The sequence below is a fragment of the Oryx dammah genome, unplaced genomic scaffold, assembly GCF_014754425.2.
Source record: "Oryx dammah isolate SB20612 unplaced genomic scaffold, SCBI_Odam_1.1 HiC_scaffold_15, whole genome shotgun sequence".
NCBI classification, from domain to species: Eukaryota; Metazoa; Chordata; class Mammalia; order Artiodactyla; family Bovidae; genus Oryx; species Oryx dammah.
Window position 1 is genome coordinate 23,983,629 of NW_024070199.1, and position 27,025 is coordinate 24,010,653.

General features: G+C 48.0%; 1 protein-coding gene across 5 annotated transcripts in view; it reads right to left on the bottom strand.

Annotated features, from left to right (window-relative positions):
• Positions 1-27,025, bottom strand: part of NAV2 (neuron navigator 2) — a 423,615-nt gene that overhangs the window by 50,641 nt on the left and 345,949 nt on the right. For all 5 annotated transcript variants that reach the window (XM_040255673.1, XM_040255672.1, XM_040255676.1 and 2 more), the window contains 8 exons: positions 20,131-20,422; positions 18,677-19,379; positions 15,288-15,755; positions 14,566-14,631; positions 13,155-13,199; positions 10,673-10,833; positions 9,134-9,322; positions 3,000-3,052 (listed from right to left, as the gene is read on the bottom strand). In XM_040255673.1, coding sequence (XP_040111607.1) covers positions 3,000-3,052; positions 9,134-9,322; positions 10,673-10,833; positions 13,155-13,199; positions 14,566-14,631; positions 15,288-15,755; positions 18,677-19,379; positions 20,131-20,422 — 1,977 coding nt within the window. The remainder of the gene's footprint in view (positions 1-2,999; positions 3,053-9,133; positions 9,323-10,672; positions 10,834-13,154; positions 13,200-14,565; positions 14,632-15,287; positions 15,756-18,676; positions 19,380-20,130; positions 20,423-27,025) is intronic.

Below are 27,025 nucleotides of genomic sequence, written 5' to 3' on the forward strand. Positions count from 1 at the left end.
ATTTGCAAAGGCGCCTAAGCATCTGTTTCAGAATTTCATCATCATCAAGGAGCTAATAATAGATAAGGGACCACACACCACTGTTTGGTGGTAGCAGTCTGGTCAGATTTAAAGTTTTCCTTGGAATGAGCATTGCACTCCATCAGTGAAAACATTCAAAGGTTAGACTATTTTTTTTAAGTCTGCAAAAGCAACTTATATTCTCAGAGAAGGCTCATGTAAAGGATAGTACATGGGAACCCTTGACTCACTGACCTCAGAGACCACCTGGCCTAGATCCCTGAGGCCAAGGGTAAAATGGAGAATAAGGAGGTGATTTGTCCAAAGTCATACAGTAAGAGAAAAAACTAGGGTTAGGCCTCAGGTCTCTTGCAATCCAGATAAACGTGGAATTAAAAAGTATTAGTATTATTAGGCGGAGAAGGCAATGGCATTCCACTCCAGTACTCTTGCCTGGAAAATCCCATGGATGGAGGAGCCTGGTAGGCTGTAGTCCATGGGGTCGCAAACAGTGAGCAACTTCACTTTCATGCATTGGAGAAGGAAATGGCAACCCACTCCAGTGTTCTTGCCTGGAGAATCCCAGGGACGGGGGAGCCTGGTGGGCTGCCGTCTATGGGGTCGCACAGAGTCGGACACTGAAGCGACTTAGCAGCAGCAGCAGCAACAGTATTATTAGGTCTTTGGTAATTTGTGAATATATATCAACTCCTAAAGGACAATTTCAAATTTCATGAAACCACCAGCTTCAGGTCCACACACCAGAACCAGAGCTACCGAGAGAGAGCCTGTGGCTGCAAGAATTCCCAGTGGTCAGCATGAAAGGCATGAAGGGGCAGCAGCCGGGAACTGCACGTGATAGCTTCCTGCCATCGAATTCTCACAGGTGAAGAGCTCCTGTCCTTTCGCTCTGAGGCTGGCTGAGGCAGGCCAGCCCCCAACTATTGCTTTTCTGAGTGAAAAATGTGTGGACAGGAAACCCTGGGAAAACTTGGGGCTTGGGCACTGAAATGTCTGCTGTGGCAACACTGCACCAAGCCTGCGGAACTAGAGTTCCAAGCCCCCCACACCGTGCCTTCCATGCTTCTGGATTCTGCTTTCCGCAGCAGGCTCCTCTCCCCACCTCAGAGAGGAGGGGAGAGTTCTCAGGGCTCAGCCCAGAGACTGGCATGTACCTGGGGTCAGTAAATACTGTGGTGTTGGAGAAGACTCTTGAGAGTCCCTTGGACTGCAAGGAGATCCAACCAGTCCATTCTAAAGGAGATTGACCTTGGGTGTTCTCTGGAAGGAATGATGATAAAGCTGAAACTCCAGTACTTTGGCCACCTCATGTGAAGAGTTGACTCATTGGAAAAGACTCTGATGCTGGGAGGGATTGGGGGCAGGAGGAAAAGGGGACGACAGAGGATGAGATGGCTGGATGGCATCACCGACTTGATGGATGTGAGTTTGAGTGAACTCCGGGAGATGGTGATAAACAGGGAGGCCTGGCGTGCTGCGATTCATGGGGTCGCAAAGAGTTGGACACGACTGAGCAACTGAACTGAACTGACTGAAATACTGTGGAAGAAGTGACTCCAGGGCTGCAAGTACCCCCTCTGGTACCCATGTCACAGAGCTTCATTCTAGAGGGGAAGACTCGGAGGCCTCAACCGCTGACAGTTAGAAGGCCATCCTTGTGCTTTCCTGGATAATGGTTTGAATGACCCCTTCCCAAAGTTACTATATATAAAGGCTTTAAGATGAAAGCCCAGACTCTGATAACATTTCAGACAAGATGACATAGCAGAGGAAAGAGGTTATTTTGGAGCTGGAGGGACAAGGTGGGAGGAACAGAAGAGAATGTTTCTAGGTCCTTCAGCCCAGACCATGTCAATAACCACTGAAGTCTGTCTGCTTGCTACACACCCAAGAAGGACCAGTCAGGGCCTATGCTCTTTAACTTGATTCTGGCATGGCCTTTAACTTACAAGGGGCTGTCTACAGTTTGTCCCATGACATAGCCCAGATACCTGGCATTATCAAAATCTGAGTTATTAAAACATCTGTCCTTCATGGAATGAAGGTCTAAAGAACCCCTGATTTCCAATTAATCAAGTGGTTTTTTCCCTTATATGAATTCCTGAATGAAAGTTTTTAAGATAAATAGTCATGCACATAGCTATAGAAAGCATCCCGAACAAATCCAGTACTACTTGGCTACATGTGGCTTTTCTTAGTAGCCCTCTCACAGCTGACAGCTTTCCTTTACCAGAGCTTCCTCTGGGCTGTGTGCATTCTAGTCACTGCTTTACCTGCATTTTCTTATTTCATTCAAACTCATTATTTGAACACTGTGTGCTCAAGTTCTAGGCCCAGTTCTAGGCACTAGGAATAAAACCAGAAAAAAGTCCTTGTCCTCCAGGAGTTTATGTTGCAGTGAATGGTAATCTTCATATATTTAATTCTCAGTACAACTCCACAAAGTAAGGACTGCTATTCTTTCTATTTTACAAAGAAACAGGGAGATACACATTTGAAAAAGCCATCTCGGCACTTCCTTGGTAGTCCAACAGTTAAAGAGTCTGCCTTCCAACGCAGGAGAAGCGGGTTCGATCCCTGACTGGGGAACTGGGATCTCACATGCCATGGAGCAACTATGATTGTGTGCCACAAGTAGAGAGGCCATGTACCACAACGAAAGATCCTAAATGACACATGCCATAACTAAGACCCCATGCAGTCAAATAAGTGAGTATATTTTTTTAAAAAAAAGAAAGAAAAAACAGTAAAAGGCATCTCATACATTCTAACCAGTTACTACCTGAAGCGCAATGCCACTTTAACAAAAGTCAGCCCCTGATTTATTGGTTGGTACATTATAATCAATAGCTGTTTGTAAATTTCAAATTGTGTTCCCTAACTAATTGATCCCCTTATGATGGAAACACTTTCTCTAGGAGACATGCTTATATTTTATTTTTGACACACATAGCCATACAGCATTGATTTATACTCACTGTAGAATAAATTGATGACGTGCTGGAAACCAAGGAGAGTGAGGATCCATGAACTATGAAAAAAAAGAAAAAGTAAAGGTCAATTGTACAGCTGGCTACTAGGTAGCCCAAAAGGGGAAGGGAAGGAGAAACTCAGCATCAGAGGACACTACCAGGCTTGGAGCAACAACCTCACCGTGACCCAACCTTGTCTGGTTTGGTGACAGGTCAAAGTCAAGTAAGGAATAATTTTCTATGGGAGTCATTTTTCTGTTACCACATTTTATTTCCTACAACCTTCTAAATACTTCGCCCCTCTGACTATCAAAATAATGCATAGTTAATAAGTTAAATGTTTCAAGTCCAGAGAAGTGTTAAGAAGCATATTCACTGTCATCAATTGTGTGACTCAGTTCTGTCACCCAGAGGCAAGTGCTACCTGCTTTGTGCCAGCAGATTTTATTCCTTTCTTTTCTCGTATGTGTCCCTTAAGGTTAAAATTGTGTTGCAAATGTATTTTTATTTTGCTAGCATCTGTCCTTTGTACAAGCAAAAAGACGATGAGCCGATTATTCTGAACACAAGAGGCTGGCTGTTGGCTAGTAAATTCACTCAAGATGACCATGTAGTAGAACATTGGTTAGAAAACATACCCACTGAAACTTAGGTTCTTCGTCTGATTTTTGTCATGTTACAAAGTGTCCTCTTCCTTGATTGCGACCGGACTTTGGGACTTAGAACCATCCTGTACTTTCCTCCTTCACCTCCTGTCCCCCACGCTCCCCCCGGCCCCAAGCCATGGAAACATTTTATTATCTGTTTTCATGTAATTTTAAGCCACGGTCTTTATCAGGACTAGGTATTCTGGCTGACTTCTCTTCTTGGAAACCAGATTCTTTAATGACGTTTTCCTAGTAATCTCTCAAAAAACTGCCTGAAAGATAGAAATATGCCTGTGGAGAAATCACAGACCTTTGTGTTAGTCACAGGTTCCCTGACCAGGAGTGGAATGGCCCTCCCCTCCCCACCACACCACACTCTCACCTGTGGTCTGAGTGGGAAGCTTGGGAGGAACGCACGTGTACTAAGCAGCTTTCACTTACCACCCAAGGAGTGAACTCAACTTGGATCAGCAGTCGGCGGAAACTGCCTGCCCATAGATGTCTCATGAACAGCTGCGCCAACCTCCCTGGTGCCTCTACAACGTAGTCCCAATAAACGTCCCGAACCCCAGCCTTCCTTCAGGCGCTCCTGTCACACTCTGAATCCTGCCCAGCTCTCTCACGCATGACCTGTGAAGTTCTTTGCCATCTCAGAGTCTCTTCCGGTGCAGCTCCCTTGGTTTAGGAAGTTTCCCATCCCTGCCCAGTCAGATCTCCAGCAGGATCAGCTCAAACATCATCTTCTCCAGGAACCCAACCTGGAGAAGGTTCCCAGATGGCCACCAGGGCAGCTTCCTCTCTCCTCTGACTACAGATCCTGGGCTTGCACTTCTGGTCCTCTCCTCTCTCAGAAGTTGCCAGCTTCCCTGAGGTCGTCCCTGCACTGTCACTTACACCCACCCTCCTTAGCAATGCCTGGGGTTCTAGATCTTTCCCTCTATTCTTCCTCCATCTATCATTCACCTGGCCTGTGCCCATAAAAAGTCAGTTTAAGGTGTTAATGGCCAATACTGGGTTTCAGTGTTAATATGTCCATGCATTAAAATAAGTCTCTCATGGCCCAAGCTAGTGGTCTAACGATCCAAAAGGGTAAGTTACTTTAGCCCCATGACACAGTCACTAGGGGGGAAATGACAGTGGAGGCCAATTTGGAGGAAGAGATGTGAGTAGCATGGAGCCGCCCTTCCATCACACTGCCCTGCCAGACGCTGGCTCTGGAGGCCTGCACAGGGCTTCTGTGTGAACTTTGGCTGCTGAAAAATGGAAGTCTGTCTCTTATTTCTCTATCTCAGACACATGGATTCACTGACAGTGCCTTCAGCAACATCTCAGGGCAAGCTTGGGGCCGCAAGCAGAGAGAGGCACATCTGGCAGGCTTCGGGTGGAGGTAATTATTTTTCTCTATAATTAACTCCTCTTACTTGTAACTAGCAACAGCAAGGCTGTGGTCCAAAGGATGAGTCCTTGCTTTCCAGATCAACCCCGAGCTGAATGTGGCTGCCTGAACCACTGCAGCTGGCCCTCCTTCAAGTACGCTGAGCCAAGGCAGAGCCTGGGTTATGTGGCTGGGATACTTCTGGACAACAAAACACACACAAGACTTAAAAAGCCCAGAGCAGCAGAGGCATGCCCTGCAGCTTCCTCCCTAGACCTATACTTCCCCAAATTTGAAGGTACGAGGAACCAGAGAATATCCAGGCTACCTCTGCCACCGACTATCTGAAACCCAGAGAGGGTAAGCGACCCGTGTAAGGTCCTACAGCATTCAGGAACAGGATCTGTGGACCAGAAATCTGGAGATGGCTTTGCCCTTGAGTGACCTCATTTACTGGTTTCTGAGGTTTACTTTTCTGTTTTTGGTAAAGCCTTCTGGTATATTTAGAATGGCTTCCTAAAGCCCTCGTTCAATCTACACAGGCATAAGCTGGGACTGAGCAAGCACACAGTGCGTGTGTGAGAAGCATGTGACTTCACCCCAACCTAAAGCACAGATAGGGGTGAAATCACATGATGGAATGACAACTGGGCATATTCTAGCCAACAAAGCAAACAAGTGCCTCTGCTGTCACTCCTGGGCATCATATATATATACACACACATATATTTTATATATATATATATATAATGTACATATTCAGCTTCATACTAATCAAAGCAATTTCTCACTTATACTACTGTTTGAAGTGATCCTCGACATTACAGAGAATGTGTAGGTAATATTCCCAGTAGGGCACGAATTTCCACCCCTAATGAAAGCAGGAGTAAACTAAGGTCCAGAGGGGTTAAGAGATGTGGTCAAGCACACACAGGTAGTCAGGAGTGGAGAGAGAACGTGAATCTGGCCATCGCACTCTAGATTCCCCTCTGCTACTGGGGGCTGTGGAAGGAGTCAGTGAGATGAGATGCGGTTCTCGTGGCTCCTGGGCCACCCTCTCAATCAGCTAAGAAAGCATAACTGAAGACAAAGACCACACTGATGAACATTCATGTAAGAGAGCCCAGCTACGGCCAAGGAAAAGCGTAAAGTAGGATTGAACAGAAAAGACAGAGGGCTGAGAGTTCAGGAGTTCAGGACCTAGGAGTCCTGACTGCAAAAAGTCCCCAAGTCACTTCTTCTGTTCAATTTTGCTATAAACAAAATGGGGTTGAAATGGCCCAGGGGGAGAAGGATAAAATAAAACGTACAACTGTTCCAATAGCTACCACTGATGGAGTACTTACTATAAACCCCTTTCGAAGTCATTCTACTAAATGCCTTCTAGGATTTATCTCACCTAATCTTCATGTCAGTCCTTTGAAGTAGGTACAATTATTTTCCACATTTTAGTGAACAGGAAATAGGCTGACCAAGGCAAGTCCCTTACCCAAAGTCACCATGCTAACAGTGGGGGTACCAGGACTTGAATCCAAGTGTAACTCAGGGGTGAGAAGCACACGAGAGCTGAGGTACAGGATTTATTTACTAATAAGCGGCTTTGTTTCTGTGCGCTCCAGATAAACTGGTTTAGACTGCACCACTTCTTAGGGATGATTGGTAAAGTTCTGGATTTTTTTTTACTCCAAAGACATTCATTTGCAAAATGCCTCAAGCGTCTCTCTAAAGTACACTATTAAAGCTGACTTGAAGATTGCATAATGTGCCTGATGGAAATTTACCTGAAATAACTTTGAAAGGTTGCACCTGGGCCATGCTTGTATTCATCTACATATTTATAACTTTTATTTCCTTCAAAAGGCAAAGTGCTAATTAGATCCCACAAAAACCTCACACAAGGACTTGTGCTAATTCTTCCTAAATTTCTATTAATATTTGCTTTCTGGCATATGATATACCTAACTGCCTCTTATGAGGAGGTTCTGTTTGGTTCAAACATGAGATATGAATTTTTTTCCCAGCTGTTTCTGCAGCACCAGGAGTTTATATATTCAAGAGGCGGGGGCAGGGGCAGGGGTGGGGTGGGGGGGGAGTCTTCAGCCAGTGGAATTAAAAACACCTAACTGCATGAGCCCTATTTTGCTTTTGTAATGTAACAGTTTTGGAAGAAATAAAATCAATCTGATACCAAATTTCCCAAAAGATGAAGATATAACATGTTTCTTAGTACTGATACATCGACAACAGCCCCTACTCCTTCTCCCTGAATTTGATTTTACCTCTGCATGTGAGTTCCACGTCACCATGAATCATCAGGATTTACAGAAGTCTAGACACTGCTTGTGGGCAAGCCCTTTTTATCAATGTCACTTTAACATCCCAGATATACCACAGTTGTGCTGCCTGACAGCAGCTTGATTCCAGATGGAATAAATAAAAGCCATCTGATGATGATACTGGTCCTGGACCTTTATGAGGCGAAGTATGCTTGTTTGGACAAGTTGCAGGACGGAATTCCATTCACTCAGGTGCACACAGGAGGGAGCAGATGAACAGGGCACACTCCAGACTCGAGTCATCATCAGGAGGGTGGGGAAATGCTTCGTGGCCATGCTCTGCTCGCCCACTGAGCAGAAAAAAGTTCAAGACAAACAACCTACTCCTTCACCTTAGGATCAACATGCCCTCCTCTATTACTGCTCTGAGTGGTTAAAGCACTGATTTCTAGCTCTTAAATCCAGCAAAACATTCTCAGTAACTCTGGCTCCACCCCTCCTTAATCCACCATCCCAATGGGTTCCCATATATGGATTTACAGACTAGTTAGTGTCTGCTCCCTGGATGCCACTGGATGCAAATGATACAATCAGAGTGGAGAGAACGAAGGAAGATTAACCAGGGGGCAACTGCTCTGTAACTAAACTCTAAAACTTTTGTTAAAAAGAACACTGGGCAGAGCAGAAACCAACATCCTGCATTCCTCCCCCTCTGGACTTACTTAGGGATTTCCTCAACAATCACAACTTCACTTGTTCTACCAGGAGGACGCTGGGCACATTTCCCCACTCTCACAGAGACTAGGAGCAGAGGACTCCCCTCTTCACCCCTATTCTATTCTGTCACTGGCAAAGAAGGTACAGCTAGGGCTAGGGCTCTCAGCCTCATTTGGCCCTCCTCTGGCTGGGGACTTTCAGCTGCCAGGACATCAACGCTGAAGGTGAGTGTTCAGGCTACGACAGGTACTAGCATTATTGGATTAACATTTATATATTATTTTGTTTAATTCTCAGAATTTCAGGACCCAGGTACTCCTATAAAGGCACAGAGAAGTGAAGTTAATTTGTCCACGATCATATACGTAAGAAGTAGTGGAGCTGGAATTCAAACCCCAGTAGTATTACCCCATATCCTTAACCATGTTCATCACTGGTAAGACACCAGTGATGATAAGACACAAGTATATTATCAACTTCACCTTTGCTTTTTGGGAGGCGGGTGGGGGGACGTGCCTGACATTTTGGCTGCTAGCTCCCCTAACTCACACTTTGCCTAGAGGGAGAAGAAATAATTTGAGGTAGGAAGATGGCTGATGAAGGTGCCCACAGTAGTTTTCTCCCCCAAATTCTGATTAAAATGAACAAAACATAAAAATCCTACCCCAAATATTCCCAATTAGCAAGCAAAGAAGGAAAAGGGCAAAACTGAATGCAACAAACTTAAAGAAAAAACTGGTGCTTGAGAAAAGAGATCGAAGATTCTGGAGAGAAGTGGAGAAGCATGGTGGCCCACAGCTCCCCAAAGTGAACCAGGTGCATTGGCACAGAGAAAGGAATTTTCTTGTAACTGGTGTTGTCAAGGTGGTGCAGTAGCAACAGCTGAGCCTGAGCCTCACAGCGGAACTCAGTCAACTCCAGGGCTCACCAGTGTTTTGTCAGCAGCCTCTTCCCTAAAGCCCTGCAAGGTTAACTGAGAGTCAGACCCTACTGTTCAGTTCCCCAGCGCAAGTGGGTGACTTAGAAACTCGGGCGGGTGGGCTTTTGCACTGACGACGAGAATTAAGTCTAGAGGACCGCTAACCACTCTGCACGCCGGGAGAGTGAATCTCCTGGCTTGCTTACCTTCCTCAAACCCATCGCGGAATGAGCCTGAGCGGCTCATGGTTCTGCTCTTCTCGTCCAGGGACATGGAGCTGTTGCGGAAGCGGGTGTCGGTGTACGGGTCATACTGCCCGTCAGCATTGGAGAGGCTGTGGGTCCTCAGCATGGTCGGGTTGGACAAGCTCATCTGGGTGACGGTGGTGGGACTCGCTGCAAGGAAAGGAGTCAGTCAAAAAGTTGGAGGCTCACATCCCTAAAGGGGATGGAGAGGAGACTGCTGACGATCGGCCATCTCTGGCCCCATCAGCTCCTCTCCCTTTGACTGTTTTCTCAAAGGGAGTCACATCAGCATTTGAGAAACACACTTAGAGCTAAAAATAAGGGAGGAAAGGTGGGTCAGTTCCAAAGCGAGGCTCCGGGCCCCAGCTTTCCCACTTGGCACGTTCAGACAAGTTAGTGTCACCTTCCAGGCATGAGCTAATTACTCTCTGGGCTCATCTGGAACAATTCTCTCTAAAGCCAAAAGCCCAAAATAGTTCAGCCGGGCTTTTGATCAGATGGGAAGCATTTGTGCATGACAAGAAACTCTTGCCTCAAAGAGTTACAGCCGAGAAAAGAACAACAGGAACACAGGTCTCACCGTCTCTGATGGGGAGATTTCAGGGTGGTGCCTGCAGTGCTTCAGTGCAAAGGGGGTGCATGTACTTTAGCTGAAACTGGCTTTCTTATTAAACTCCTGTCCACTTCAGTAACGTAAAATAGTTTAGAAGTGCATTTGGTTCATTAAAAATGAAGAGTTAAGCCTTCCTTGATTAGAAGTCCTTAAAGACTGACTTTCTTATTCACAATAATCAGAAAAGGCTGCCTCTCTGAAGAATGAGATGAGACTGGAAAAAAAATACTTCCCTCTGTATCCATCTTGGAAGGCTCAGCTCTCATCCTGCTACCTCCATGTAACCTTCTTCAGTCATTCAAGCCAGGACTAGTCCTTTTTGTGTGTGTGTATAATACTTGCTATTAGATCACATTCAGTTTTTACATGATTTCACATAAAACTTTGAACCATTCTCGTTTACCTGTTGATGAGTCTGTGTGGGTGTCTGTCTTTCTAAAAAAGCATCCGTTGACATGCCAGCAGGGACTATGATACAAATTCTTTTCCTTTCCTCATTGTGCCAGTCAAAGCCTTATGTCACCAGTAGGCACTTCCAAGAATACTCACTCAATCAAAACTTGATCTTTATTTCCGGTTTAATAAAGCAAGAAGGATGACCAAATATGGGATATGCTGTAGAACGTACTTCTTCAGAGACCTTAGAATACATGCTTTTCATTCCATGGATAGTTTGCCCTACCTACATCAACCATATAGAGAAAATTACTGGAAGAGAACCAAGAAACCTTTCTCTTTCCTTTTGCTATCAATTGCCTGTAATCAAACTTCACTGCTGAGGGCTGATCAGATACTGAGAGCTACATGACCACATGTCTCTCAAAATGCAAGATAACCTCCGCCCCAAGGTGCCGATCAACATCGTTAAATGCCGAGTGGCTACTTACCCAGCTGAGAAAAGTTGAATCTTGTTCCGGAAGGAGAAGTTACACTGGAGCCAGAGGAGAAAGGGGAGTTGGCGGTGGTGTCCTGCAGGCCTCCTGCAGAGTGGGACCGTAACCATTCTTTTGCGTCGTCTTGTGTGCGGAGCTGGGAGGTGGGGGTATACCTGGACAGACAGAAATCAGGCTGGGATTAACTAGGAACAACGTTTATGAGAATGAGTGCCCTGGAGCGGATAATAAACATATAAAAAGAAAATATATATCCAAACATATAAGAAGAAAGTCTGAGGTTTGAAAAATCAGATTGCTACACATTCTGCAACTCACAGATTTTCTCAAAACCTTTTTGGCTACTTGGCTGTCTTTGGGGAAAACTGCAGTTCCTAAAGGGAACTACATAAAGGGAAGGAGACTGGTAAATGCTCAAAGAGCCGTCCCTGGGCGTATCTGTAACATGTTCATTCATGACGGTGTCATTTCAAAGCCCCCACCTTGACAGGACTGAGACAGTGAAACAAGCTGCTGTCAGAGCTTTGAGGAAGTTTTAATTAGATAGCTCCTGGCATCTGCATTCTGAAGTGCAAATAAGCAGGCACGAATCACAGAGTATCAGAAACCAGACACGTAACAGAAGGTGTGAGGAGACCAACGTTGAGAGCAGTGGCTGCAATCTGGCAGAAACCAGTCTTCAGAAGGGGACCCCAAATCACTGGGTCTCACACGAGGCCCACCTCCTCGTCGCTTCTGAAACAAATTTGGTAATGATTTACTGAATGTCTCCAACGTGCCGGGTGCCTTCACAGACATTATCTCGCTGAAGCCTGAGACTCGCCCAGCAACGCAGGTGCAATCATTTCCATTTTACCGAGATGTCAATCCATACGTGCCTGACCCCCAAACCCATGCTCTCCTCATATGCCCACAGGCAGCATCTCAAATGTCTAAAGTGCCCAAGTGACCAGAGTACTTTGGACTTATAAACAGATTTTGGTGGGGTGACTACCGGTTATGTGTGTGTACAGAGTGGGTGAGCCAGAAAGAGAGCTACATGAGAATTTGGAATATAGACATGGTTCTTCCTTAATGTTTTTATTAGAATCGGACTTTTCAGGTCCCTTAATTGGCTGAGGATACCATGTCACATATCTCCATTCTGAATTTAAAAAACCAATTTTTAAAAGCCAGAGTTACATAATTTTCATAGGATAGATCTGCTCCAGAAATATACACAGGATTATGAAATGCTAATATTCAGAACTGAGCTTCCACATGAAGCAACAGTGGGGCATCAAGGTCAAACTCATGTGAAGAGTGGATATGATTTAAACACTAGCTTGAGTGCCAACAAGCAGCTCTCACAGGCATGATGAAAACTGTTAAATACAACAGGCCTTGCCAACTCCCCCCTCGAAGGCCACAGGCTGAACCTTCCTCCCTCGGGAGGCCTGCTGGGGGTTTTTCAATACTTCTTAGATTCTTAGATTTGGCTGCACTTGGAGCTCCTACTGAAAGGAAGCATTGATACCTACCTTCCATTACTGGTCAAAATGCTCTCAGCCTTAAGAGCTGCTGGGTATTAACTACCGACATGTATGACTGCAACGAAACATTTCATTCCAACGTCCACGTTTTGCGAAAGCTCTTAACGCTGAGTGCAGAGTGAAGCTGATGCAACAAAGAACGAGGCGTTTAGAGAGCGAGAAAATGACAGCTGCAGCCACATGACATTAAGATCACGGGGCAGGCGGGAGGACTGAAGTTCCTCTGGGTGGTAAAGTGAGGTGAACGGCGTGAGCAGTGGTGACTTATAGCATCTTGTTATACCAGGACCAGAGTTAAAAATGAGCCATCACTTATAGTGAATGAGAGGACACTCCCTCTGGGAAAGAAAGTCTTTTCTTTCTTTACATTAAAAAAAAAAAATCGCCCTATATCTTGTGGGGCATTGAAAACTGGCCCGATTTTTGATTAGAATATTCAGACAAGTGCAAAGCATCTGTCCTTAGCAACTTTCTATGGGCCAAAAAGTCAGAAATCCTCAAACTGTGGGGAGGGAGGGAGGGGAATATTTCTCGCCTTTGCTCGTGTCCTGGCTGACAAATCAACATGCTACAAGTCATATCCTTTTTCTCAGAAGACAGCCCGTGGATGGAATGGTCATGGCAAAGTGATCAGCGATCAAACGCACTGGCCCCAGAAGTAGCAGTAACTGCTCTCCGGGTTTGCTCAGGGATGGCTGTCATGAGATGGTTTGACCACAGTAAGCCCGAAAGAGCACAGCCCCTGCTCAAGCAAAAGAAGCCAACAAATGGAGAGATGAGAACAAGAGGGTTGCAAGGAGAGCCGTCGTCCACAGGGTCCTGCCGCGTGGGCCCAAGCAGGGACCCCCAGCCCACCCGCACCCCGCATCAGCCATGAGCTAGTCACACAGCCAAGCCCCGGAGCCACAGCAGATGGCACGGATGCAAGGAGGAAACACAGATACCTGAGTCCTTTTTTAGGCAAAGTGTTCCTATCAAGGTGCGGGTCACTGTAGGGAAGTTAAAACACACGTGAGAACCTCGGAGAAGCACAGGGAGAGCAGGCAGCGTGAGGCGGGAAAGGCTTGGGGGGCCAAGAGATCTGGAGGAAGAGACTCACTTCACCGGGGAGAAGTCCATCGCATGCAACACAGCCACAGCCACGGGGACAAAGGCAACCGAGGCCCGTGCTCACACCTGGGCGCCTCCAGCCCCGGCACCAGGGGGCCTGAGCCACTCGCCCCCAACTGCTCCTTCCTTTTCCGCGGGTTCAGAGCCAAACCCAGGGGCTGCCCCCACCTTGAAGCAGTGCCCACGCCTTCCTCGGCCTGTCGCCCATCGGTACCGCCAGCGCTTAGGGCTCCCTGCAACCCGTAACCGCTCTGGCCCACCCCCAGATGCCTCTGGTGATGACTTCAAGTGAAAGAAGGGACTTGTTGGACGGTTTCAAGAGGCCAGCAGTCTGCATATTTGGAATTCATCTGTAACAAGTGGATTCCGGATCCCTCTCAGTTTTCGAGGCCCTCATTGGGTGGAGCTAGAAGCTGAGCCTTGGGCAGAGTTGGGGCATGTTACAACTTGCTGGCTGACAAAGTCACAGCATTCGGGTTTCCAAAGACGGAGGTTTAAAAGGCTTGGTCTCTGAGTCTGACCAAAGCAACGTTTTTGCCGTTGACATGGTGAAGAGGGTTTTTACTAATTATTTTTTCCCCTAGCATGAAACAACATCTGCTTATTATGTTTAGCCAAGCCATGGCTCCCCCACAAATTCAAGGTCAATAATCCATCTCTGAGGCCCACCCACAGGGCAGCTGGGGGCCAACAACACTCCCCATGTTCTTCTTATCTTTACAGAAAATGGGCACCCAGAACACAACAGCCCGTGAGACACAGAGCCAAACTGCAGCAAAGGCCTTGGAGAGGGCAAAGAGCCAGCTGCGTGGGGAGAAGGGGGAGAGGGGAGACAAAGGTGAGGGCCAAGCTGCGTGGTGGGTGGTAGACCATGTCTGGGCCTGGAGGGGGAAGGGAGGGAGGCAAAAGGGCAGGAAGCCAGGGAGCAAGGAGCATGCCATGGGGAAGGCTGACATGCCAGTGAGAGCTTCTGCCGCCCCTTTTCAGGTGGCAGGTTTGAGGTTCCTTCCCAAGCTGGGAGAGGAGGGGCCAGCCCCAGTGCACCTCTTCCTGAGCTCTGTGGACAGCAGAACTGACCCTCACGGGCATGTCTGGGATTAGGGGGTAGGTCACAGAGTACACCGGGGCCACGAACACAAGCGGAAGCCACAGGCCAACAGCCTCACACAAAACATCCGGCTCGACACAGGGTGGGGCAGAGGATGCTAGAGGCTCGGTGGGGTCCCCGGCCTACGATGTCATTACCTGTCCTGTTTCCGGGGCAGAGTACTTCTGCAGAACTTAGGGCTAGCGGCAGGGGAAGAGAGAGGGCTAGAAGGCCAGGCAGGTGGAAAACAAGAGAGGGAGCATTAGATCGGAAGGAAGGGGGCAGGGCGTCACACACAATGACCAGAACATTTTCCTCATTCCCAGGGCCGATACTGGCTTTCTTCCCCATGTGGAGAAGACAGATACATTATCACTGCTACAGTGAGATTCGAAGCTCTGAGGAAGACTCTGGGTGCGTGATTTCCTATCACCCTGCCCGGCAGCCCTTTGGTAGGAGGGTGTTTGCCACTTCGACTCAGCCGCTTAAGGAGCACCCCACCACACAGTCTATGGACGCAGCCACCACTGATTCGGCCTGCACCATTAGAAGGGCAGGGAAAGAAGCAGGTGATGAACAAACAGGATAAAAAGGAAGGACCTTGCAGGTGGAATGCCGTTTTAAAACGGAAGCATGAAATCTGCCCCCAGGAGACTTGCAGCAACTCCACGCACTGATAGTAACCACAGTGAGAAAGATAACAGGAAGCAGAGCCCGGCTTACTCCAACCCACACTGGCTTCCCCCTGGAGAGACAGCAGTGATCCAAAAGGGAGAAATCGCCCAGCAAAGGTAAACACCTGGGCTTCCTAACATAATGTCTGGACTCTCGGAGGGGCGTCTTTCGGGGAGATAAAGGCAGCCGAACGCACAGCACCAACCTTTCCGACAGTGTGGTCTTCACACTGTTGGTTCTGACAAAGGGGGTGAGGGCGTCGTCCTTGGAGGCAGCGATGAGGCCGGTGGAGGAGTTGTGACTCAGCGCCCCTCCACTGCCCAGGGAGATGTCAATGGACTCGCAGCTGGTGTGGAGGCTGCTGACTGACTGGAAGCCCAGGCCGTCCTTGCTCACGGCCGAGGAGCTGCTGGCGTTCGTGCCCCAGGTGAGGCTGTTGGAGGGGCCCGAGTGGGCAGAGCTGGGGCTGGAGGCCAGGGGGGACTGGGTGCTGTCCACATTCTTACTGTAGAGAGGGCTGCTGCTCCCGCTGCTCAGGATGCCGCTGCCCGAGGGGGACTCTAAGTTACCCTGCTGGCTCAGGGTGGCGTGAGGGTTGGAGATGACCACTGAGCTTTTCATGTTTTCGGCTGTGGCGATGGGCACTTGCTTGGTAGGCTTCCCACCAAAGAGTCTGCGAAGAGACAAAGGGTTGTGTGGGTTGAACACCCAAGGCCAGGGGGCACTGGGCTGTCAGAGGAGGGTGGGGAGCAGGAGCCAGTGAGGGTCCCTGGAGAGGGAGGCGGGGTCCTTCCCAGGGCTTGAGGCAGTCCCCTGGGAAAGGTACAACAGGCCAGGCGCTGGCGGAGCAAAGGCTCCACCTTCAAGTTCTCGGATGCCACTGAGACCCTGGATCTGAGCAAAAGGCAGACGGGCAGTAATCTACCGGCCTCTCCTTTGCTACTTCAAGATCTTGCTTCTCTTTCTTTACATAAACAGAGTAACTAGAAAACTGCCCCTGTCCAGGAAACATCTAGAAGAGAAACGAGTTGTCTTAATCATCTTTGTATCTGTGACCCCAGGTGCAAAGCATGCCCTCATTTATGACAGTTCAGCTCCGAAGGATTTGGTTTCTCTGATCTCTGAGCAAACATGCAGCATCAGGAACAGGAGTCTAGATCTGGAGGCAACCTGGGCAATGTATCCTCCAGATTCATTCTTGCACAAAAGCCTGGCAAGAAGGAGGTGTCTTTTAGGGCCAGAGAGCAAGTGCTGCCAGTGATATGCACAAAACCTTGCAGGGTTCACAGGATGTCAGGCCAGACACGCCAGGTGTGAACGGCGTCTCCGTGACAGACAAACAGAAATGCCCTTGCACGTCATCTCCCCTACTGCTCATGACCAAAACCGTGCTACCAAGGACAGAGGGAATGGCACGAACACTCCCCTTTTCTGCTGGCAGAGAGTTCTCTGGTAGGATGGAGCGACTACCTTAAAGTCGAAGGACAGTTCATGCTCTTATAACAATGGCCTGATTCCATCCACTAAAACTCTTATGAAACAGGTATCTCAGAAAAGAAATGATACCCACTACATACTAGACAGGTTGCCTTCCACCCAGCTGGTCAAGTCATGTAAATTTGATCTTCTATCCTCTCCAGTGGAGAAGGAAATGGCAACCCACTCCATTATTCTTGCCTGGAGAATCCCATGGACAGGGGAGGCTGGCAGGCTACAGTCCATGGGGCCTCAAGAGCAACTAAACCACCACCACCATCCTCTCTAAACAGTCCGTGTTGTTTAGTTGCTAAATCGTGTCCAACTCTTTTGCAACCCCATGGACTGTAGCCCACCACACTCCTTTGCCCCTGTATTTCCCAGATAAGAATGCTGGAGTGGGTTGCCATTTCCTTCTTCAGGGAATCTTCCCACCTCAGGGATCGAACCTGTGTCTCCTGCTTGGCAGGCAGATTTTTTTTTACCACTAAGCTACCTGGGAAGCCTAAACAGTCCTTACAAATCTCAATTACTATAGAAATAAATAAACATGATCAACCCTCACTACAATGTCTGGTGACAGAAAAAGAACACTCTCTGCCTGGTGACAGAGAAAGAACTATTCTGTTGCAGAACCTTGGCTTTAGAGTACTTACATACCTGCAGTGACAGGGGCCTCACTAGTCTACTCCAAAGGCTAAGTGGCTTCACTGCCAAGCACTTCCAGGTGTTACAAAACCAAAATCTAATCCACCTTTTCCTGACTTGTACGTGTTGCTCCTAATCCTACTATATGTAACTACAGAGAAAAAGTCCAATCTTTTTTCTGCTAGTCCTTCACACCACTTGAAGACAGCTATCACACTTCACTTAAGACTCCTCTCCTTCATATTAATGCACAATGAGAGTTCAGAACACCTTACTAATTTAGGAAAAATGTAATTGCTAGGAATGGGCTGAAAGGTGCTCAGTTCAGAGCCTAAGAAGCTGCATGCATTTTCAAGTATTCTATTACACTAGCCTCAGGGTCTAGTAAAATGCCTTTGTAGCTACTAAAGGAAATCTATAATACCAAAGAGAGAATATTACATATAATACTTGAGGCAAGAAGCAGAGAAAATTTTCATTTACAAGGCAACCTGTTAAAACAACAAAGAATAGCCCAATAGGACCTTCCCCTGAAAAAAGAATCATTACTGAAATTCTAATAATCAAGTCTAGACAAAGAACAGTGAACTGCTTCATTATACCTTTCATGTGGAATGCTTCTTCTGAAGGCTTTGCAAACATTCCTATTCATTCCCAAATATGTACATGTGCACATAAGTTTTATTTTTCCACTGTTAAATTTTCTATCCTCGGGACTTACTCTTTCCTGAAAATGTAGGATGAACTGTGCCCTATGCGGCTGCAGTTTTAAAGATGGTCCACTGTATGTTATAATGAGGCAAAAAGTTGTATAAACTGAAAGGAAATTCTATTTTTCAGAAATGCTTCTGCTTTAAGAATTGTTTTTTCCTTTTTGGAAAGGAAGCTAACATTTCAGAGACTAATTTGGAATCATGCACGCAGTATTAAAAAAAGTGTGTGGGGGGGATACTGGATTATTTGGGGAAAAGATCAGGCCAAGATCACTATCTGGCATAACGATGAGGAATCTGAGTTACAGCTTTTAAAAAAAAACTATTTTCCTTGAGCTCCTCATCTAGGTCTAAGGGTGTATTAGGAACTCATCTCTGATGGTAACTAACTTTCTTACCGAGTACTTACTATGGGCTAAATATGGCTACATAGATTAATGGTCACAGGTACGTATCATCATCCCCATTTTACAGATGAGGAAATGGAGGCAGAAGTATTAAGAGAGGTTACACGGTGGCTACATAAGGTGGACCTGGGATTCAAAGGCAGGATGATGGATTTCAGAGGCTTATGTTTTTCACATCAACACGGGAAAATACTCAAAGCTGCTGGTAGCATCCGACCAAACAGTTTCATTCGAGGACTGAAGCGGAGAAAAGCAGAGATGGTTTCAGCTAAGATACAGGAAATTATGAATCCAGGATGCCATTCCACATCACGTATTCCAGTTCCACTCAATGCTGTTTACCCACTTACCTGCGGAGCGTGGGAGAGGCCACATCGGGGTACTTGGCCCCTGGCTGGAGAGTGGCCTGAGCCGCACTGGACACGGGCTGGGGTGGCGGGTTCACCTTCACCGAGTTACAGGAAGCCACGCTCTCGCTGTCAGAAGAGATGCCTTTCTCCTTATCGGTCTGGTTGACCAGGCCTGGCAGAGAGCTGCCCAGGGCTGTTTTGGAAGGCTCCCTCAGCTTGGGCCCCGGCAGGCCGGCTGACTTGCTGCTGATGTTGGAATCTATGCTGCTGGTACTAGACCTGTTCCCGGCCCCGTTCCGGCTGGTGGACTTACTGGGCCTTGGCAGACTCCGGTACTGTAAGTTCGTCCGGGAGCTGAGAGACAGATACCCGTCGTCCTGATTCTGAGCCCCATCCATGCTCGTCTTCCGGCCGGTGGACCGACCGACAAGTGCGGACGACTTTGGGATTTTGCCCAGGGTGGCTGACCTGCTCGTGACGGTGGCCCCGCTGGCTGTGATCACAGCCAGGCCAGCGGCAGAGCCACTCTGCTTCTTGAACCCAAAGCTGTTGGCGTTGGCGGCGGGCGTCCTGGAGCTGCTGGGGAGGGGCTTCTTGGATTCATCACCACTGCTGCGGCCAGCATCTGATGGGGAGCGCTTCACCTGGGCGGCTTTGGGGGACAGCCTTCCTTTCTCAGACACTTTTGCATCGTCTGTTTTCCCTATGACAGAAATCAGCAAAGTTTGCCTGCATATTAAGAAGCCAGCTCAGTCAACTCAGGGTATTTAAAATTCTCCCCTACTCCAAAGAATGACTTTGCTTTCTCCTGGGGGAAAGCAGTCCCCTTGGGAGACAGAGGAGAGAGCTTTTTATAAAGATAATCTCATCTATGACTGTCACCAAGAGCCTTTAGGAGATGTCAGTGATTTTCCTCATTTGCAAAGCAGTCTACATTTACCCAGAATAAAGCAAAGCCAGCCAATCACCGACATGTCTGGGAAGGAGACCTTGTCTTTTACTGACCATTCTCCCTCTATCCATTAAGAAGCTGTCCCTAACATCTTCAGTGGGCATCCTACCTTCCTGCAAAAACTCTGCCCTTGTTTATACACATCCTTAAATCATGGGCAATACTGACTCACCATATCAACAGCTCATAACCATGTGCCCTTGAATAGTCTTCACTGGGTATGTTAACTCAGAGCCTGCCCACGCTTCAACCAACTGAACACGTCTCAGCAGCTGAACCATCTTCAGACTTTAAGAGGCTCTCATGCTCACAAATTTCCACTTGGAAAAAGGCAAAGATATGAATCTTTCTGAAAGCTGGCTATGAGCAGAGTCCAAACCCTAAGAAGTAATACCTGAGCATTTACAGGGACTTAAAAACATCAAGCCCTGCTAGCATGACTGCTTTCCCGGTTTTGAAACTGACAAGTGCGCATGCGAGACAGCACATGCCTCTGACTCACCGGTTCCGGGGGTCTTGAGCGTGCCTGTCGGGGCAGCTGGCTTCGTCCTTGGCATGGTGATGCCGACCTGAGCCGTCATGCCTCGCCGCCACGAGCCGGTCTGTGAGATGACGGGGTTCTTCTTGCCTGACGTGCTTTTATCAGACTCATCAGACACGTCAGACGGGTTCCGCCTCCACTTCGACCCCGGCTCCATCTTTATGCCACTGTCTGAGCCCCCGTCTGACTTCTTGACATCCTCGCTGGACCACAGGGAACTCCTCTCCACCTGTGAGTGTTTCTCGGCGTCAGTCTGTGAAGGAGACCCTCTGAATCAGTCTTTCTCAAACCCCAGGCGAGGGAGCCCCTCACTCTGGAGCAAAAAGGCCCATGTCCTGGACAAGTTAGCGGAAAAATAACAGATGCCCACTTTAAAATGTTTAAGCCTTTGCACCAGTTATCTTGTTAGGAAGCCTGATTTGTTGGGTCCAAGGAAAGTGAAGAACACCAGTGTCTGAGAAGGGAGTGAGGGAGGAGAGTAAAAGGAGCCAGAGGAAAAAGAGGGGGTAGAGTTCCATGCAGGAGAACCAGAGGACGGGGCTGTGGCAGGAATTGAGCCCCCCAGCTCTGCCCCTTGGCGACGTGCCTCCTCTAACTCCGGCAGCCCGAGCTCTCTGCAGCTCCCAGCCCCCCAGCCCGGGTCCTCTTTGTTCTGCCGGCTCCTGAGCATCACAGTCTATCACACAGAGAGTCTCACACGGAGAGCGAGGAGAGTCTGAGGCCGCTAGCTCCCCTCGAATCAGGGACAGAGAGGGGCTGAGAGAGGAAACAACTCCTCAGAAGTCATCTCCCCGGGTGCTACCAGCCAGAGGGTGCCTGCTCCCAGCCCAGCTCCATCCATCTGCCATGGCTTGCTCCTCTTATGGGCTTCTGTGAGGACAGGGGACATAATTAGCCAGCTTTCTTTGGAAGAGGCCTGACCTCCTGGCCATGGAGCCCAGGAGGGGACAGAAGTGTGATGTTAATGATTTGCTGCAGTTAAAAGGCGTAACTTGCTAGCCAGAAAGCAAGCTTTGGGGGCCTCCCTTGGGGTTGGGACCAGTCCAAGCAGATTTCAGCAGGGCGAAGGAGTGCACTGACCAGGGAAGGGAAGGGAGGTCAGCAACACTTTGGGGTGGCTCCCCTGAGATACAAGTCCCATATGTGCCACACTTCACAACCAAGAGTGGGCAACATCTGCAAAGAAGGAAATCGAAATGACCCCCTGGCAAGAATCCGGCCTGATGCCTGTCATTTGAGACTGGTACCGATGGCTTCCTCCAGGGAATACACTGGCTGAATGGGAACAAAGCTCCATACTGACAAGCAGCCCAAGTTCCACCACCTCTCTGTCACCAACACGGCCACCCCGCTCTCTCCCTCTGCCATCTCACGGGTGTCTTCGGTTACTCGACCATTCTTCAAACACACTGAAGTTCCCGCTAGGTACGAGGCACAGGGAGAGGACAGACACACTCCTAGGCTGTGAGAAGCTCGTTATTCAACTGTGGCAAGGGACACAGACAGAGGCGTGTCCACAGCAAGTGAGCAATCAAGGCTCGATGATTAAATGAGTGAAACCAGTGAACGCACGCTTCTCAAGCTATCGCACACTTTAACAAAATGACCTCATCCAATCCGGACCGCCACCTGGTCAAGGAGGGTAAGAAGGTAAGTATTACAGAACTGCCTTCATCTTCATCAGTTTTAGAGAGGAGCAGAAACTCATGGGACTCCCTCCACGTCCCAAGCACCCCAGCCTGTGGTCCTTCCTTAACCTTCCAGTGCATTCATTCAACCAGAATTTCCTCCATACACGTGGTTTGCCAGGCACCAAGGTAGGTCTGCGGATCTGTGAGTAAGATTGGATCTCATCCCTTCTGAAGCTTATGATCCAGTGAAAGAGGCAAGGCTTGGAAATATAAGACATATAAATGGAAAAGGACAAGGAGTCTGAGAGAGTATTACAAGCACTGATGTAACTTAGATTATGACGATGGGGATAGGGAATGGCAGTTTGGTAGGGCCTTTTTGAAGATGTGTTGTAAAGAATGAACAGAAACTTTCTGAGAGAAGAGTTTAAGGGAAGAGTGTGCCAGGTAGGGGGAAGAGTACATGCAAAGGTCCTGAGGCAGAAAATATCTTGGCTTTGGAAACATTCACTCAGCAAATATTTACTTGTTACCACAATGTATCAAGCAAGTTTTTAGGTACCAGAAGTACTATACTTAATGAGAACAAAGTACAAATCTTTAACCTTCTGGAGCTTATGTTCAAATACATTCTAACACATTCTTTTATACATTAGGAGGTACTAAAAGGAGAAGGCAATGGCACCCCACTCCAGTACTCTTGCCTGGAAAATCCCATGGGCAGAGGAGCCTGGTGGGCTCCAGTCCATGGGGTTGAGAAGAGTCGGACACGACTGAGCAACTTCACTTTCACTTTTCACTTTCATGCATTGGAGAAGGAAATGGCAACCCACTCCAGTGTTCTTGCCTGGAGAATCCCAGGGATGGGGGAGCCTGGTGGGCTGCCGTCTATGGGGTCGCACAGAGTCGGACACGACTGAAGCGACTTAGCAGCAGCAGCAGGTACTAAAAGCTTAGCACAAACCACACCCTGGGGTACTGCATTAATTATTCTTTTAATGTTCCTATACCTTATTTTCCCTGATCACATTATAGTGATGCTAACAGCAATAACAATTAAAATTTATTACGCATTTACTGTGTGCTAGCACTGGGCTAAAGTGCTTTACATGCACCGTTTAATCTTCACCAAAAAAAAAAAAAAAAACCTGTGAGGAAGTTTCAGTTCATGAGAAAGCAGAGGCACAGAGTGGAAAAGAAGATTGCCCAAGATCACGCAGTGCAAGGATTCTGGGGAGCCTGTGTGCAGAGACCATATTTTAGCCACCATGCTATGCTGCCTTCCCAAAGGATAAGCCCAAGGACGAGAGGATGCTGCATGGCCAGGGCGCCTACCACATCACCTACTTTCAGAAACTTTTCTTTCCATCCTGGTTGGTCAGTGGTTCCCCAAGTCCAATTTTTGAGCAGTTCCCGCCTCTGGGTGGGACCCCAGAATTCTGATTCCCTACCAATGGCAGAGAGAGTGCACACATGCCCAGTCTGACTAGAGCTTGAACAGCCCTCTGGAAAGAACAGTCATCCAATCATCATCCCCCCAACAACACGGTCCAGGGTGGAAGTCATCCCATGCTCTCTGCACTGGGCATGTGCCCTGGACACTCTGCTGGCTTTGAGTTCACATCCCCTCCTGAGCTCTGGGCCAGATCACGCAGTGGCACCAGGAGGGATTAAAAGATGAAGGGCCAGCCTCTCTGTTCCTAGAGCTTAACACAGGAGGGCCAGCAAGATGGCCACGTTGAGACTCACCCTCCCTTTTGCCAACTATTCCCTTCTTAAACGGTACCTCCTTTCGGTAGATTTCCCTGCTGCCCCTACCTGCACGTCCATTTACTCATTCAATAGTCAAGAGGGAAGTGGAGGGACCCACACTCCAGGAGGGACGGAGAGAGCCTAGAAGATGGGAGACTTCTTCCCTCGAGAGTCCAGGCTCCTGAGGGACTATGGAGAGGGGGGGTCAGGCTTCTGAGAGTGACAGAGTGGAACCCAGGCACTGGGGAGTGAGGTGCGGCTGCGGGGCGGGATGTTGGGGGGAAAGCAGGGGTTTGGGCTCTGACAGACTTGAGTTCAAGCACTGGGTGCTGCCACCCCTGGGCGTGTGTGAACCTGGAGGAAGTGGCTGAACTTCCCTGAGATTGCAACCTTGTGTGTGAAACACGGATGGTAGTCAGACAGGTGTCTCAGAGGGCTGACAGTGGTTGCCAGGAGCTCAATGTGGAGGGACCAAGAGTAGCTTTCTATCACCAAGTGTCCTGCTTCTGAAAATCTCCAGCACATTAGCATTTAACCTAGTTCTGTCTTGCATGAAGGTAAACAGGGAATTTGTATTTCTATTATTAAGTCTGGCTCCAAGAAAGCATGTTCAGATAAAGTATGTCTGTATCTCTCTCACACTCACCCTTCAAGATAAGTCTTAATTACCGTGAATTTTTTTTTTTTTTAAATGGATGAGGAGGCAGAGGCTTGGAGAGGTTGAGCTCATCCCAGGATGTCACAGAGCTGGGAGCTCAACCCTGACTTCAAGGCCATATTTTTTTCCCTGTCACCACAAGCAGACTCCCCAACTTTCCTGGAGAAAGTCGATCAAGAGGCGGTCAGAGCTCAGGCCGGGGGATTCTCTGCCTAGCACACTGAAGAGCAGTGAGCAGAGGTCAGTGCTGGGTATCTGGGCATGTGTGCCTCCATCAAAGACTCTCCCAGTGCTCCTCAGCATACTGGAGGAAACAGTCACCCACAGACAAAGGGGATTTCCATCCCCAAGGATCACTCCTCCAGTACCCGGCTCCTCTCTCACACAGCTAAACAAGGCTGCTGCTTAGGCTTCCAGGCAATAGTTTCCCTGCTCCTTAGATGTTGGCTGGTCCTCAGAGGCTTTTCACACATGAAAACCTAGGCAGGCAACCTGTCCTCAACCTGCTTTCCTGACACACTGGACCACTTCTCCCTGCCTCTGGGACGGTCTGTGCTGCCCGTTTGTCGAGGGAAACCAGCGTGTGCCGTGGACCTGAATGAGCCCTGGGAGGATGGCAGCAGACACGTTCCCGCTGCCTGACGCTGCCTGGAGAGGAGTAATGGTCCTTAGTCTTCCTGAGAGTGGAACAGGGGAGGAGGAGAGAAGGAGGCGATTTATGTGGATCAGAAACTCAGGGATGCTCCCTGGACAGGAACAAAGGGATACCAAATAAACCAGCTCAAAAGGAATCTTAGTGACTGTGGTTGAAAATCTACATTTTATCCTGGTATCTACTTAATTTTACTTAAATATTTTAAACTCAGGTAGTTTTATAGCAAAAAAAAAAGAAAAAAAAAGCAGTCCAATGAATCATAAACTTCTTACAACACTCTTGACGTTAACTTTCTGCTCTTGATCAAAAGATATGCTGTGTCATATTCTTGAAGCTTTTCTAATGTAACCTTTGCTAGATGAAAGCAAAGAGCTGGTCAGAGAGGAGGGGGTCTTGGCATTAACCAAATTCAAATGCATCATTTGTAAACTCCAGATGTTTACTCTGTGTCGGTGTGGAAAACAGATTCTAATTCCAGCTCTGTGGGAAGGGAACAAAGACAAGGAGATCGTTCTGACAGTGTTTTGTTGGCTCAGCGAGCATCTTAGGAGCAAGTTTCTTCCTGCCTTGCAAGTGAGCAAATCTACTTTACAAATCTTCTCTCTCCTCTCTGTCTCTGTCTGTCTTTCCTTCTCTCTTAGTTCCACAGCTCAGTATCTAAGCACAGTCTAGAAGCTTAATTGTGGTTACCTTGGAACTAGAAGGAGTCTCAAAAAAATCATTTAGTGTCCACAAAGAAAGGAAAAGGGTAGGTATTATAACATTTGCCAAGTGGTAGGAACATAGTCTGGCTTGGTATCTCTAATCTGTATTTAATAACTGAACACTCATCCCTTGGGTGGTATGGCTAGGTTTTTTTAATCAACTTTTTTAAATTGAGGTATAGCATTCATACACTACATGTACAATCTTAAGTATATAACTTGAAGAAATTTTATGAAATTAACATACTACATAAGGACCACTCAGACCAAGACATGGAACACTTCAGCACTGCTTCCCCAAATCTTTATGCTCCCTTTCATTTAGGCAGCTTTCCCCCGCCCTGCCCCCCTTAACAACCACTATAAGCCTCCCTCATTCACCAACAATAATTGGAAACTTGGGCTAAAAATGAAAACTCAAGAAGTCACAGGCAATCCCAGAAGCAACACCTCACAGATTTCATCAGGCGGCCTATGCTTACATTTCTGTGGGACAGAATGACTCCCACACTCTGACACATCCTTTATTTAGCCCTGTCCTCAAAGAAAAAGATACCTTTGAAAGCAGAGAGACTCTGAAAGAGGCTCCTATCTGTCCAGAGGGAGAAAGAGAGGAGAAAGGAAGCAGATGTGAAAAGAAGGGAGTGAAAGAAGGGGGACGTGCCAGCCCTGCCCTCACGAGGCCCCTCTGGGAGACTCTGTCCCCATCGGACCTTCACAGGGGTTCACCTGAGGCTGCAGCCCCCACAGGTGGGAGGGACTCATCGTGAAAAGGATCCAAGCCCACGTGTTCCTATGTCACCACAGCCGGTCAGCCCCAACACGAGCAACCAGGCGTAAGGATGGTAACTTCGCCTGTCCACTAGTAAAATGGGCTCATTAGAACCAACCCCTCTGACCGCTAAGGGATGCTGTGAGAGCCCACAAACGTGCCCCCACAAAACTGCTTTGGAAGCGCTGCCTCTGAAACATTAGCTCTGAGAGTTTAAAGCATGGATGGGAAACCTCAGTGACTTGGCACAGTTAGGCGAGGGTGCAGCTGGCCAATACACTAGGGCATGGGTGCCCTGTCCAAAGCGTGCGGGTATGGGGTAGGGGGGGCACTCGCACAGTTGTTGGCTGTGGAGAATGCAGACTCAAAGAGGCAAGACTGTCTGATTTTTCAAGAGAAATCAGAAGCTCACTTTTTATGTGAAATAATGAACTTATAAAAACTTGAATGATACTGTGGCCCAAATAAAACACACTGGCAGGATAGGACCCACCGAGCAACAGTTCTCAACCTCTGGTTGGTACGTACTGGTCTTCTGGGCCAGGGCTCTAGCCCTGCGCCCACCCCGTGGCTCTCAAGGCCACCCTTGTCCTGTGGACATACATTCCACGCTACGAATGGCCACTTGAGTCCAATATCCCTGTTGCTGTTGTTTTCTAAATAGATGATGAAACTGAGTTCCAG